This window comes from Equus caballus, chromosome 12 (assembly GCF_041296265.1).
Source record: "Equus caballus isolate H_3958 breed thoroughbred chromosome 12, TB-T2T, whole genome shotgun sequence".
Lineage (NCBI taxonomy): Eukaryota > Metazoa > Chordata > Mammalia > Perissodactyla > Equidae > Equus > Equus caballus.
In genome coordinates, this window is record NC_091695.1 from 37,995,309 (window position 1) to 38,010,222 (window position 14,914).

Consider the following 14,914-nt stretch of genomic DNA (forward strand, 5'->3'; position numbering starts at 1 on the left):
TCAGGCCAGTGTCTTCAGAGGGCTGTCTGGAATCCAGCTGTCGGCAGAGGCAGGAGCTATGGGAATTGTCCCACTGTGGGTGTTGAGGAGTGCAAGACCGTGATAGGGTTATCAGCAAATGAGGAACTGGGATCCAGCTAAGCTGAGTTAGAGCGAAACAGATCACTCTGCAGCAGGACTTCTCAGAGGCTTTGCTTGGAAAGGAGCCTTGTGAACCTTGAAGAAGGGCCTAGAATGCAGCATGCTCCATGCTTATTTTGAAACTCTATTTTCCATTGAACATTATCTTACCAAACTCGCTCTGAGAAACTCTGCTCTAAATCGTTCCTGTTTGCTAAGGGGCACCCTCAGTTCCTTCCTCACATCTCACAATGCTCAGGGACTGGAAAATCAGCCTATTTAATTACTGATGGGGAGACGGGTCAGTTCAGTGTCTTGCACCAGAGCACTGTGGGGTCTCAGGTGTTAGCCAGGGTCACCCAGTAATGACAGAGAGCAGCAGGGTGGACTTGGGGGTGTCAGCTTCTGTCACCTCTCTGGCCCATGTCTTCCAGAAAAATCTGCTCACCTGGCCTACTTAGGAATGTCACCATCAATGGCCACGTCCCCTGATCTCTTTCCTTTCCTCATTATTTCATATTGGCTTTCAGAGAAATGTGAAATTGACTCCCTCAACCGGGAACTTAGGGGCTCTATTATATCAGGAGGCAACGATCCTGGGATTTCCAGTCCCCACGTCTTCATATGATGCTCACAGTCCAACCTGATGAGACCCATTTGTCTTCCTGGTTCTATTATGAAGTGTGTGCTGCCACTGTCTCTGTGTTTGGTGCTGTCCTAGTGGTCATTTCTGCCTCCCACCCTGGTGTTCTGATGCTAGTGATGTGAGGGAGAAATATCGACAAAGAGAAGCAACTCCACAAACATGTTTACGAAGACTATGCTTTTATTCTGTTATTGGAAAGAGAGGGAACAGGGCCAACATTCCACCTCCACGATCCCATGGGAAGAACAATCAAGAGAATTATGCACATCTAGGTGGGGAGAACTGAGGACAGATCTTCCTGCGAAGTGGCCAGAAAGACTCAGGCTTAGGCCACGGGAGCCAGGCAGATCTGGTTGTTGGCTCTGTCGAAGATGGTAAAGTACTGGCGGATGAAGACGTCACCCAGGATCCAGAGCTCTCCGCTGCTGGTGTCAAGGTCCATGCCCTCGAAGCCACTGATGCAGCTGTCATCCTCCTGGAGAAAAGAAGAATAAAGCCACAGATGGGACACAGACTCAGCAGTGACAGGTGCTGGGGCATCAGCATCAAGGGCCATCATCCACTACGTGGCATGTGCAAGGAGGAGCTTCCTGGCTCGTGTGGGGGGACTCGGCTCTTCTTAGCCTGGGGTCTGCCTGTATGAGCTGTTCACTGCACTTGGTTCCAGGGACCACTAGACATGATCCACTGCTTCTGGCAGATGCACAAACCCTGATGTCAGCATTGGAGCTAAGGGGTTTAGGGGAGCTCAGCTGCCGGGAGGATTTTGGAAGCCCCAGCAACACAGCCCTTTCTGATTATTCTGATCCCTTCCAGTGGCGAGCTGTCAGTTCTTTTCATTCACTAGGTCACTGGCCCACAACCTTGGCTGCACATTAGAATCTCCTGGGGAGCTGTACATACACCCAGCGTTAGTCAGACGTGACCTCCTACTAATTAATCAGCTTCATTGGGTCGTGGCTTGGCATCAGTACCACTTGCTGAATAACATGGACCCACTGGGCAAAATGAGTTTTCTACCTGGAGTTATCATAGAAGGAAGGAGTTGGCCTGTGGCTCATTTGACAAAAGATGTGTCACTTGGTAGAGACAGTGGGGGCGTCATAAGCCCTGACCCCATGGAAGTTGGGATTGCCATTTGCCCAAATGTTTGCAGCGTTGATGTGGTTAATACCATGTGAGTACCCTAACCACACTCTGAGCATGGGGAAGCTGTGGTTCTCAGATGAGGAAACTGAGGCTGAAGGAGGTTGCACCTGGTTCAGAATCGATGGGCTAGTAATTGAGACCCAGAGCGTGGACACAGGGGTCCAACTAGAAATCCTATTTTCATGCCATCAGTGTTTGCTGCCCTTCTCCCCTTGAGGATGCTGCAATGAAATTCTCATTCACACATTTAATTTGAATGTATTCTTTTTCTTCGACGGCTGTCCAGGGCAGAAGTCAGCTCCAGCTCATAGAACTGCACTTTCTCCCCCTGCCAAGGGGAAGTGTGTGGCCACATTCTATGGAGGCACGTGTAGGTGGGAGACACGGAGGCCCCTTACCTCTAGGATGTAGGCACTGGGACTCAGATGAAACTCAACACCATTGATGGTGAAGACGATGTCGGGCAGGCTGTCGATGGATGAGCAGCTGATCACCGCCTGGAAAGAGCAAGGGTTGGAAGGGATTGCCTTCCTTCTGCATGGCTGTCCCCCCACCTCAGTCAACAATGGGGCAGCCAAGTCCTGCCTACCTCGCTGGAGTAGTCCTCGCTGGCTCCAATGTAGCTCTGGATATTGTCAATGGCAGAGGGTGGGCCAGCCAGCAGAGAGGTGCCGGTGTCAACAATGGCCTGGCAGCCCCCGCTGCAAGCGATGGACTCTCCATTCATGGTGATGCTGAAAGCAAGATGCAAATAAGGGTCCCCTGAGCCCCCAGGGGGTACATCTCCCCAGTGGGGAGCCATGTGAAGGTCCCTCCTCCCCATCCCTTGGCCAATAGATAAAATTTCAGCTTCTCTCCTTCACGCCCTCATTCATTCCTGCTTTCATTTACTCAACACATCTTCGCTGAGTGACTACTCTGTGCTACCCCTGGCAGACGAAATGCCAAATGAGGCAGCTACACAGTTTTTGGCTTCAGGGAGCTCACAGTCTAGCTGGAAAGATAAGTTATGACAGAGGAAGAGCCGAATGAACAGGATACTGGACGGGGGAACAGAAACACAATCCAGATGGTTGTGGGGAGCAACCAGGGAGGCCCTCTCAGGGAAGCAGACAGCATGAGGTGGCCAAGGAGGTGAAGAGCTGGAGGAGAATGTCCCAGGCAGAAGGGAAGGCATGCAAGGAGGGATGGAGATGAGAGGAGCAGGGGCGGGAGTGGGAGGAACTGATGAGCTTTTAGCATGACTGGGGCAGACGTAAGGGGACCTAGTGTCCCTGTTTGCCCAGGACTGTCCTGGTTTTAGAACTCAAAGACTTGAGTCCCAGGAAATTGCTCACTCCTGGGCAAACCTGGAGTCACCCTAGCAGGTCAGTCGGGGGAGGAACAGCAGGGGAATGAGGCTGCATGGAGGAGGGGTAGCCCAGAAGGCGAAGTTGAGAAAGAACCACCTGAAACAACTTCTCAGCCATTTGCCCTATCCATAGACTGAATGTGACATTTTTCCTAGAGTGGGAGGGGCATGTGCTGGTTCATAAGTTCTGTAAATGACAAGTCATGAGGACTGGTGGGTCCTCCAGCTCTCCTCAGGGATGCTGGTGTCCTGTTTCCGTGAGCAAAGGAAAGTGGCTTCCTAATCATTGCAGAGCATCTGGGGTCCCAGACAGCTATTCTCCTCCAAGGAGGGGCCTTTCTCAGCATCTCTCTGGCTTGGCCAACTTCCACCTTCTCCTTCTGGGGTACGTTTCACTGACTGGCTGTTCCATGGGGATTCTGGAAAGCTCACTTAACTATGAGTCCATAGAGAAGTGAGATCTGAGGTCTATCAGGTTAGTGCCCATCCATGGCAATGTCATCTCACCTGTCCACGGTGATCTGCCAGTAAGCCTCTTCAGAAACAGGCACCCAGCACAGGCTTCCAGAATAGTAAGAGGAATCGATGCCACTGAATATCACCATGCTGCCACTCTCGTCATCGCTGTTGAAAGTGGGGAGAAAAGACAGGAATTCATTCTTTCATCTGAACATCCGCTGTGTGCATCCTAAGAGCTACCCTTGGTTGGGCTCTTGCCAGTGCCAGGAGCCATGCTGAGTGTGACGGACAGGGTTTCTTTTAATCCTCACGTCAATTCCCATCCAGTGGTCCCTATTATTATTATTTCCACTTTACAGGGAGGAATCTTAGGTTCATAGAAATGAGGTGACATGCCCAATGTCACACAGCCAGGGAGTGCCAGGACCAAGATGAGAACCCAGGCCTTTCTGGTTCCAGAGTTGTGATTCCAGCACATCCTCACTCTCGTTGCCGTGCGGACTTCAAGAGATGTGAATATGTGACTGCGTTTGGTCTTAAGGCCTTGATAGTATAGATGCCTGATTCTCAGTCAAGAGCACTTTTGCCTCCAGGGGACATTTGCCAATGTCTGGGGACAGTTTTGGTTGTAATGTTTGGGTGGGAGTAGGAAGTGCCACTGGTGTCTAGTACGTAGAGTCCAGGCAGGCTGCTAAAGATCCTACAATGCATAGGACAGCCCCGAACAACAAGGAATTGTGTGCCCATATGTCCATAGCGCTGAGACTGAGAAACCTTGATCTAGTTGAGAGATAAGATGGCCCCATGAAATCTCTAAGTCCCGTAAAGGCAGAGGATGTTTAGGAGCCAACTTGAATATTAAGTGACTAAGAGGATAAAAGGGCCTCTTGTTATAAATTACGCTTGTTATAAATTTCTTCTTTGTTAATAAAATAATCCATTTTATGAATCTCCACAGTTTCAGGTTAGATAGAGAAGCAAATGTGGATGATGATGAGAATTTAATCACCAAAAAACTGGCTGCAGATACAAACGTCATCACTCATCTGACCCCACATCAACCTTCCTGTAAATATCTGACAAGACAACGCAACACACTGAGACTATAGCTGAAGAACCAACAATTGAAGAAAAACATCAACGATGACAAATGGCTTCAAAAGAGGAGAATGAGAGAGTCAGAGGAAAGTTGAGAGTCTCAGGAAAACTGATGACACCCTCAGATATTCCTGCATAAACCTCGACTCAGGCAAAACCAACACTTACTTTATTCAGTCCTAGAATTAACTCATAGTCACAACAGGAACCTAGATTTTGTTAACTAATGACAGAAACTTGCGTTCATCTTTTAAAAGTTTCATCGTTTAAGATATAAGTCCCCTTCAAATCTTCTTATCATCGCTATGGAATTCCAGCCCCTGTTTTTAATGGACTCTTTTTAAATGGTGGTCTTTTGGGGGCCAATTTGAGGGGACTTGGGCTGGAGAGCAAATGACTAATGACATTTGAGTTGTGTAAGTCAGGGTGACAAAGCCTCTTGCTGGTAAATGAGATGAATGAAGACTTCATCAGAGAGAGATTTGGCCCCATTCTCTACAAAGCTATACCTCTCAGCCTTAGACACGGACCTTTCGGGTCCCTTGCTGGCTGAGACCCTCTCTACCGCCCCCAGCGCCATACAGCCCTCTGCTGGGCCAGGTGACCGTGACCTCCCTGCCCGACTTACGAGCTCAGGTAGACAGAGAAGAGGTCTTGGGAAACCAGACCCTGGTCCCATATGTTGTCAAAGACGGGAGTGGCCCCAGAGCTGGAGATGCTGGGGTAGGCGAGACCCAGGATGCCGTCAAAGGGAGCGTAGTACAGGAAGGAGCTGGGCTCCGACTCGCTCAGGCCGAAGATCTGGTTGGTGTCCTCAATGCCTCCGACCCGAGTCGGGGAACCGAGATGTTCACAGCCAGCTTGTATTGAGTGAGCCCTGCAGGGCACCAGCCCCAGGCCCAGAGCATCCCTGGTTCATCTCATGTAGGACTCGGTTTCTGGGGCCTCAGGCTGGAAGGAGGGGAGAGCGACGGTCTCTGGGAACGCTTGTTATTCTGCTGGAAGTGACCATTTTAGCTGATCTCCAGATGGCCACAGTCTGCGACTTGGTGTGAGAATTTGCCGCAGAACAGATGGGGTCTATGTGTTCCTGTTTCAGATGATTGGGTGCAAAGCAGACCCCAGGCAAATCAGAGCCCTTGACCCCTGTGGCACACTGGAATTTGGAGGGTGCTTTTTACATGTTTGAACTGGACGGGGGCTGCAGGTGGACGGAAGAGAAAGAGGAGCAGGTACTAAAGGAGAATGGAGCCTTTTCCTTCGTCTCCCCCAGATTCCATAGCACTCAGCTTGGGTGGGGCTGAGGTTGCCTTATGGCTCCAGGCATCTCACCCCCTTACCCACTACTGTCCCCCCTAGAAATGTTGTGATGTCTCTGCCACTTCTGCATCCCCCTCCTCAAATCAGGTTACTTTGGCGTCAGTGAGACCCGTATTGCTTGGATAGCCTGATTCTGGGGGTGCAATGTGGCCCCCAGGGTCCCCAGAAGCTGGCCCTGGGGCTGGGCAGGAGGAGGTGGTGAGCCAGCAGGTGCTCACCCTGACAGTGTTGTATCTGAGGACGCCTGTCATGCTGCCGGTGCCATAGGTGATGGATATCGACTCACTAGTGGCCTCGTAGGTGGAGGAATCCTCAGGGTTGAACCTGTTGTGGTCTGCTGGGAGGGCAAGAAATGACATCGTTAACCTCCAAATCCAAGAGAGAAATGTGGCCAGTGATGTCTTTCTGGGGTGGGCTGCCTTGGTTCTGGGTGGGGCTTTGGAGGAGAAAGGTGCCCTTTTCCCCAGACGTTGCAGCCCAAGCATCCCCAGGTTCCATTCTTGCCTGGTTGGATCAAGTGGGACCATCTTCTCAAAGGAAGGTCCCCAGTCAACCCCACCATCCTCCTAAGGACCCCAGGCAAACACTGAGTAGAGCAGGCCCACGGCTGCCCATGGCAATGAGCCCCTTCACAGCGCACTGTGAACAGCCCACGACACAGCTACACTGTCACGGTCACAGCCCTACAATGTTACAGTTCAGGTTATGAAGGGGAGGATTCCAGGGGCTCCTCTGAATCAAAAGTCATGTTAAAATGCTAGAAGAGGAAGGAACTTGAAATGCTGTCCATGACTCTCGATTATAAACACCTTTCCTCAGCAAACCAATGACTCTTTCTTTAAACTGAGATCATGGCTCAGCTCAGTCATGCTTTGAGTCACTTTCTCATGTCAGGCTCTTGTCTCAATTGGCCATCTCTTACCCCTTTAGCCCCGTCTCCCTTTGGTCCCCCCTTACTCCCCTTGGCTGTGGTTGTGCAGGAGAGCTGCTCTCTGCCATTGGACTGAACCCCTGGAGGCAGGGACCATGTGTGATTCACCCTCTATCCCCAGGGCTCCTAAGCCCTTGCTGCACACATGGGTGCTCAGGAAATGCCTGCTGAGAGAATCCCTGAGGGACTCCAGCAGGCTTGAAATTGGACCTGTTTGAAGCCCCTGAGCGTTCAGGGCTCCCAGGTCAGTGGGCGCTGGGGCCCTGGGCAGGGCCAGACACTCACAGCAGGCAAGACTGGAGCAGTAGGTAGAGGGCACCCACAGGTTGGAGGAGCCGGTGTCAAAGATGACGGTGAACTCCTGAGGGGGAGTTCCGATGCTGATGGTGCCGAAGTACTCCTCCTGCGGGGTGGGGACAGCACAGATCACTCCCCATCCTGGGACTCCCCCAGGGAGCAGGGCCTCCTGGGGCTTCTCCTCAGCTCCCCACCCTCACTGCTCTCCTTGCCTTTCTCTCCCTGTCCAATGCAGCCATCCTTCAAGGCCCTGCCTCGCCTCCTCTCCTTGATGTCTTCCCTGATTGCATCCCTGTTTCCCTCTGACTGTGTCTTCTAAGCACCATCAACACCTAATAAGAATCTGCTGTCCCCTTTCAGCTCTCCTCTCGAATGTCTTAGTCGTGCCATCCTAGAGAACACACCATCTCAGAGGACAAGATGGAACCGAATAGCACCTAGCAGAGTCAATGATTAAATGCTCATTCAGTAAATTGTCGATTGGGAGGTAAAGAAGTCACCTAAAGATGGAAACCCCTGGAGATATCTTGTTCCTAAATCGAGGTGTGTATAGCAGTTTTTGAGGAAGGGCATTGTCAGGATTTTTATTCTTAGCGGCAGCCCTGTCTCCCTCACCAGCAGTTCTAGCCATGCTGGGCTGGCTCTTCTTTGATGATGACAAACTCGTTCCCATCCTAGGGACTTGCATTTGCTATTCCTTTGCTAGGAAAATGTCTCATCTGGATCTTTCCTTGGCCTGCTCCTCCTCTTCAAACATTCAGAGCTCTAGTCACACATCACCTCCTCAAAGAGGCCCTCCATGACCACTTCAGCTAAATTTGCCTTTCCCCCATTTGTCTTCTTCCCATTACTCTACTTAATTAATTTTTCTTTTCAGGTCTTGTCATTATGTGACATTATCTTGGATATTTAGCTATTTGTCTCCTACTTGCCTTCTCCTCTATAACAAAAGCTCCAGGAACTTTGCTGCTTCATCACTGTTTCCTCAGCTCCTAGCTCAGAGCCTCTGGCACGTAGTAGATGCTTCATAAACATTTGTTAAGTGAATAAATGGGCTGGCTTTACCAAGCTTTTACCCAGTCATGCCTTGTGCTAAGCCTCCAAAAAAATGTTACTATGTTAATTACTCACAACAACCCTCTGGTGGTAAAATTCGTGGTTCTGTTTGACAGAGGAGTAAACTGAGGCTTGATCAGAGAATTTAAATGACTTGCCCAAGGTCACATGGCTTGGAACCATTAGAACCTAGATTTGCATCGGATCTGGCAGATTTCAAGGTTTAGCTCTTAACAACAGGCAACATTGCTTCCTACCTTTGGCCCTATGCCATTCACAGGGGAGACATAATCTCTACTGAAGGGCATGGCTTGGCCATTGGGCCCCAAATAGAACAGTGAGTCATCTTCCTGAAGCTCCACACCAATTATGTCACCCCTATGATTAAGATGATTCAGTGGCAATGAGGATGCAGACTCCCATCAGAAACTCAGGTCTGGCTCCATCCACAGACCCTGAGTCCTCAGTCTGCACCTCCCTCCCTCCCTCTCTGCTATCCCTGAATGCTGGCCTCCTTTCCTCAAATGCACTCTGCTCCCTGCTGTCCCAGGGTCTGGCACAAGTCATTCTGCTCTCTGGGACTCTCGCCTGTCCTCTCCAACCCCGCTTCTTCTTCTTTGCCCTGGGGAAGTGTTCCTGCCCACCAGCTGCCACCCTCTCGCATTGTCACCTTCACTGCATAGCCCTTGGTCTGTCTGTACTTTTCATTGATGGTGAGGCTCAGTGATGATTGTCTCTCCCTACTAGACTGTGAGCCCCATGAGGGCAGGGGCTGTGCCTGGTTTTGTTCCTTGCTGCTTTTCCTGGTCCCAGCATAGTACTGGGCACATAAGGAGGTGCTCTGCTCACATAAACACTGAATGAATGAATAAATGAATGAACAAAGGAATGAGACCAACATCTCTGACTGTGAGTTTTCCTGCCTTTCCTGTGCCTCTGAGATCCAGGGAGCAGACCCTTGGGTTACTTCCTCAGGGCTTAGAGCCTGGTCCAGCTTCCACAACCTCTGACACCTCCTCTCTCCTCTGAGCCAAGTCCTTGGAGCTGCACCCCCACACCACCTGCCCTGCACTCACATCCTTGTAGTTCTCCAGGCCCTCTGTGGCTGCCAAGGTGGCGGCCTCCTTGGGGAAGTACTTGCTGGCTGGGTTGCGGGGATGCTGCTTGAGGAAGTCCTCCAGCAGGCCATTCTCGCGCAGGTTCTGCCTCAAGGACTTCCTTTTGACAAGCGGAACACTGTGGCAGAGCATTTGCAAATGGGTTGGTTTGGAGGAGGAAGTGTAATTGGGGAAGGAGCCTACTCATGGGGTGCTGTGGAAGGCCCGGAAGGTAAAGGAAGATGATCCAAGAGAGGAAGAAGGAAGGAAGTCAAGAAGGGAGATGCTCCCATTTTTATACACAAATGCAAAGATGTTCAGTGGGCACCTAAGGGCATTCTGCCCACTGATGGAGCTGGGAACCAAATCCAGCACGGACTTGAAGGCCTGGGATGTTAATCCCATCTGCATTGCTGCCTCCATAAAAGGACAGAGAGAGACAAGAAAGGAGACTCAGGTTGATGGAAGACAGCCAGGAGGTGTATGAAGGAGCAAGCAAAAAAGAAAAGAAGAGAGGAAAAGAAGACAGTGTGACAAGCAGTGAAGGGAACCACCCCTCAGAAGCTGTTCCTCCTGCCGCGTATCCCCCAGACTCACTTGTAGATAAGGCACTCAGAGAGCGCCACCAAGCTGAGCAGCAGCAGCCACTTCATGGTTCTTCCTGGGTCCCAAGTCTCCAGAGAAGGGAAGAAGGGTGGAAGGCGTACAGCAGAGGCAGGAGCTGCTCCTTATATGCAGCACAAGTTCTCGGGAACCTGCCTTATCAGCCTCCAAACGTCACCCATTATCCTAACCCCAAACAGAAAGGTTCCGATATGATAGTCCCCACCCCTGCGCCATGTTCTGAGAAGTGTCTATTTGGGCAGATTTCCACTGTAACCACATCCCACAATTAGGATGCACCTGCATAGAGAACGAGCCATGGAAAGGTGGCTTATTTCTCAAATAATGAAAAGGGCCTGCATGAAAACTTGACAAGCTGAATGTTTTGACAAAATTGGTCTAACATGCACTTAACACTGAACAGATGTCAAATGAGCTCAGTGTCATCTCAATTTGTCCTGGTGGGACAGATGCTGGGGTTCCTGGAGAGCAGCTCCCCGCTTAGCGATGGGCCATGTTCCTTTAGTTGCTAACCCAAAGTGAATTTGTGGGTCGTCTTCTAACCCAATGGATTCTCCACTTTGTAGGATTTATTCGGTCTGTGCAGTCCAGTGGCAACTTATTGAGGAATTGTGGAAGAGGGGGAGATATGGGAGGGAGGTCACCAGGAGGTAGCCGGCTCACCTGCAGTTCTTGTTCTGAAATGGATTCCCTGGGCCGTCCCAGGTTTTTCCAGCATCAGGAGACACAGATTTTATAAAAGCTCCCAATGTCCCCCAGTGCTCTGGGTGAGCATGGAGGGGTGGGCACTGTGGATCAAGTTCAGGACCAGTGGTGGTTAGTACCAAGCACATTTGCATTTCAACCTCACCCACTAAAACATCTTTGTGCCCCAAATCTAGATCCTTGCCCCATATTTTTACATCTTCTGGTGCCTCCATCCTCTCCTCTGTCTTTTTCTCTTCCTTGAGGCTTTGTGTTTGATCTACATTCTCATCATTGGGTTGATCTCAACTCTTCCGTGGAGGAGCTGATCTCCTGAAAAAGTCTGCTAAGTCCTGGGAGCACCAGATGGAGACCCCTGGCTCCAGGCCATCACTGGGTGTGCGGGGAGGAGGGGCATATGCTGGGGGTGGGTCATCAAGGTCTTTAAGGATCAGTAATGTCTTATGCTGGCTGTGGTTATGTGGGGGCTCATCATTATTTTGTGTACTATATGTATCCGTTGTGCATATCTGAAACCATTCATCATATTTTTTCATAGAAAGAAAGAAGGACAGAGTCTTTTGTGTGTAGCTTTCAAGTTGGAAATGAAGGGAAGTGTGGTTGGGGGTAGAGGGTGAGTCAGGGACGCTCAGGACTGAGATGTGGGGAATCAACCCTGAAGAACATGACACATGTTTTATTCATCATTTATTTTCCTCCATGAATTATATGGTGCATCGACATGTTCAACACAGTGTTTAATCCCGTGTAAACTTGGTTTCATTAAGAGCAGCTTGGGAATGTGGCTCAGAGTAGGGTCACAATTCCGTAATTAGCTGTTTTTGCCCTTTGCCAACGATTCTAGCAACTTACACAGGGCAATATCGTTCATGTGTTTCTCTTCCTTGGCAGTTACGGGACACAGCTTAGATTTATCAACCTCTGAGTCTGAGCTCATTCTGGTAGGTAATATTATTATCACCATTTTACACATGAGGAAACTGAGGCACAGAGACATTGTGGCCACTTGCCTGAGGTGACACAGGTAAGAAGTGACCGAGCGGGGGCTCGAGTCCAGGTCTCTGTTACTCCCCGTGCCTTCTCCCTGACTCCACTTCCTGGGGTTTACTGGGGGCCGTGGAGAATCTTATGAAGAGCTCTGGCTCCCGAGTCTGGGTTCGAATCTCAGCCCTGTCTCTGAACAGCTGTAAGACCCAGGACTGCTGATCCAGCCTCCTGGAGACTCAGTTTACTCATCTGTGAAATGGGCATAATAGTACCACCAATTGTATAGGATCGTATGAGGATTAAATATAGAGTGTTAACCAGCCACACACACACAGCAGCTAAAATGAGAACAACTGCCAATACCAAGTGCTGATGAGGATGCTGAGCACGTGGAACTTTCCTACAGTGCAGGTGGGAGGGGAGATGGCACAGTCACTTTGGAAAACAGCTGAGCAGTTTCTTATAAACATGCACTTACCGTGGACTCAGCCATCCCTCTCCGGGGTATTTACTGAAAAGAAATGAAAAACACGTGTCCACACAGATACCTGCACACAAATGTTTATAACAGCTTTTTCATAATTGCCCTAAACTGGAAACAACTCAACTGTCCTTCAACTTGTCCCTGGATGAGCAAGTGATGGTGCAGCCACACGGGGAACGAGCCGTCAGCAGTAGAGACAGAGGAGCTGCCGGGTGAATCTCACGAGCGTTGTGCTGAGTGAAGGAGACCAAACTCCAAAGGCAACACTTGTAAGATTCTGTTTATATGGCATCTGGAAAAGGAAAATAGTGAGACGTGAACACAGGTCAGAGGCCAGGGGAAGACGCTGTCTGCAAAGGGGCACAGGGGATCTTTTTGGGTGATGGAAAGATTCTATCTCTAGATTGTACACTTGAAAAGGCAAATCTCACTCTGTGACAAGAGACCTGATGCCCCCGACTTCACAGCAGATGACGGGCTCAGCCAGTGACGGCCACATGGTGGGGGTGAAGGGAATGGATACCAGGCTCTGCCTGTGGAGGCTCCTTGGAGGGGACACATGGGTTCATTTCAAATGAAATGTTGTGATACCATTAAAGGAAATGACAAAGAAGAGAACACTCAATCATCATCCCTGCTTCCATTTTGGTCCTTTGGAACCAGGAGTAACATCTGTCTATGCTCTGCTTTTCTCCTCCACATTCAGTGGTGGGATGATGAAGTTGGGGGTGAGGCGAAGTTCCGAGGAGCTGAGTGAGGACTGTGAACATTTCTCCGGGGCCCTGGGTGCTGGGTCCTCCAGACAGGCTCTTTCATGTCATCCTGAGGTGAGAGTGTGGTGGCCAGAGTCCATCTAGGAGGGGTAAGTAGTGTCTATGTTCCCCTGTGCACCTGGAGCTGACTTGCAAGGCTTGGAGCCCAAAGCATTGATTTTGGGGGCACAGCTTGTCTGTGGGATCCTCACAGGAATTTTGAACAGAGGAAAAATATGTTTGGGAAGCAGAAGGAAGAATCCTTGGGCAGTAAACTGCAGGACCCATTTGCACATTCATTCAACATGTTTTTATTATGCACCAACTACCTGCTGGGTAGTAGGCATGTTCTGGTTGCTGGGAGTACGTCCATGAGAAAGGTGGACACAGGCCACGCCTTCAAGGAGTTTGTGGTCAGCTCAAGAGGGCAGAGAGAGGAGGTCTCTTTCATTCCCACTCAGATTGGTCTTCAGGTCACACTAATGGGAAGCTCTTGGATTGGTGAAGATAGCTAAGTCTTCCCACGTTAGAGATTTTCACACACTGGGGGAAGGTGATGTGCTTAGTGGCATCCATTCCAGGCTTATGGCTGGCTCTACAATGGCCCCCAATTATGCTTGCCACCTGATATCCATGCCCCTTATAATCTCCTCCCCTTGAATCTGTCCATGACCTGTGACTTGCTTCTAACCATTAGGACATGGCAAAGCAGAGGGGATGTCACTTTTGTGGTTCCATTACATGAAATTGTCACTTCTGTCTTGACAGCTGACTGTTTGTATGGACTATCTCTGTGGCTGGGTCTGATGAAGCAAGCAACCCCATGGAGAGGCCCACACAGAAAGGTACAGAGCGTGGCCTCCAGCCAGCAGCCAGCAAGGAACTGAGGCTCCCAGTCTGACAATGTGCCAGGACCTGAATCCTGTTGACAACCACGTGAGCTTGGAAGCAGACCCTCCTCCAGTCGAGCCTCAGAAGAGACCACATCCTTGCCTGACACCTTGGCTACAGCCTTGTGAGTGATCCTGAAAAAGAGAACCCAGCCAAACTGGAATCCTGACCCAGAAAACCCTGAGAGAATGCATGCGAGTTGTTTTAAGTTGCTAAATTTGTGTTATTTTATCACCAGCAGTAGAAAACCAATACAGGGCTAGAAAACTCCACAAAGATCCACCTGGATACCTCCCACTCTTCTCCATTTGGGGCCTGTTTCAATACCCTTCAAGGTGGCTTTCTGCTCAGGCCACGTGAGTGATCTGAGAAAGAGGGCGTTGACATTATTGCTCTGCTTCTCTGCAAACCTCCCTCCACACAACAAGGATTGCACTTCCGTGGCTCTTCATGCTTTTCTGAGTGTTTTCAGACACATGATCTCTTTAAAAGAATTATTCCTGCGTTGTCCTCCTTGACACAGTTCAGAAGAGTCAAGTGATCAGCTCAGGTTCACATAACTGCATAGTGACACGGGAGACCCTAGAAGCTGGGGCCAGGAAGCTCTGGTCTTGGGAGGCTCTTGTCCTGGGCCAGGCTCTCTTCTCACACACGTCCACCAGGTTTCTGTCCATTGGTTGGAGTGTGAGGTGGACATTTCATGATGGCCACAGCCTCCATCCAGGGACACTCAGAGAAGCCATTCTACCCTGTGCCCAGAGGACCTCTCAGGAGGGAAAGTGGAGTCCTGACTCCAGGGCCACGTGTTCTCCGTGAGGTCTGATCTTCAGCCAGGGACGACCCATGGCTGCCAGCAGGGAAGCCACATAATCTCATCTTGCTGGACTGGCCTGGCAGAAAGATTAAACATCATTCACTTTGCCATTAGCCCCATGTGGCAGCAGGCT

At 50.2% G+C, this 14,914-nt stretch overlaps 1 protein-coding gene across 1 annotated transcript; it reads right to left on the reverse strand.

Moving 5' to 3' along the window:
- Positions 1-1,091: 1,091 nt before the first annotated feature.
- LOC100059273 (pepsin A-like) lies at positions 1,092-10,177 on the reverse strand. Its single transcript, XM_001501857.4, has 9 exons — positions 10,122-10,177; positions 9,504-9,663; positions 7,360-7,477; positions 6,366-6,480; positions 5,452-5,655; positions 3,774-3,890; positions 2,505-2,649; positions 2,314-2,412; positions 1,092-1,241 (listed from the first exon to the last, which is right to left on the reverse strand). The coding sequence occupies exons 1-9, from the start codon at positions 10,175-10,177 to the stop codon at positions 1,092-1,094; spliced, it is 1,164 nt and encodes a 387-aa protein (XP_001501907.2).
- Between the last annotated feature and the right edge of the window lie 4,737 nt (positions 10,178-14,914).

Excerpts from the sequence above, each read along its gene's own strand:
- LOC100059273 (XM_001501857.4), bottom strand. The coding sequence starts at position 10,177 with ATGAAGTGGCTGCTGCTGCTCAGCTTGGTGGCGCTCTCTGAGTGCCTT. Across the intron at positions 7,478-9,503 it reads GCCTGGAGAACTACAAGGAT|GAGGAGTACTTCGGCACCAT; the intron begins GTGAGTGCAGGG and ends CCCACCCCGCAG. Across the intron at positions 2,650-3,773 it reads TGGCAGATCACCGTGGACAG|CATCACCATGAATGGAGAGT; the intron begins GTGAGATGACAT and ends TCTTGCTTTCAG.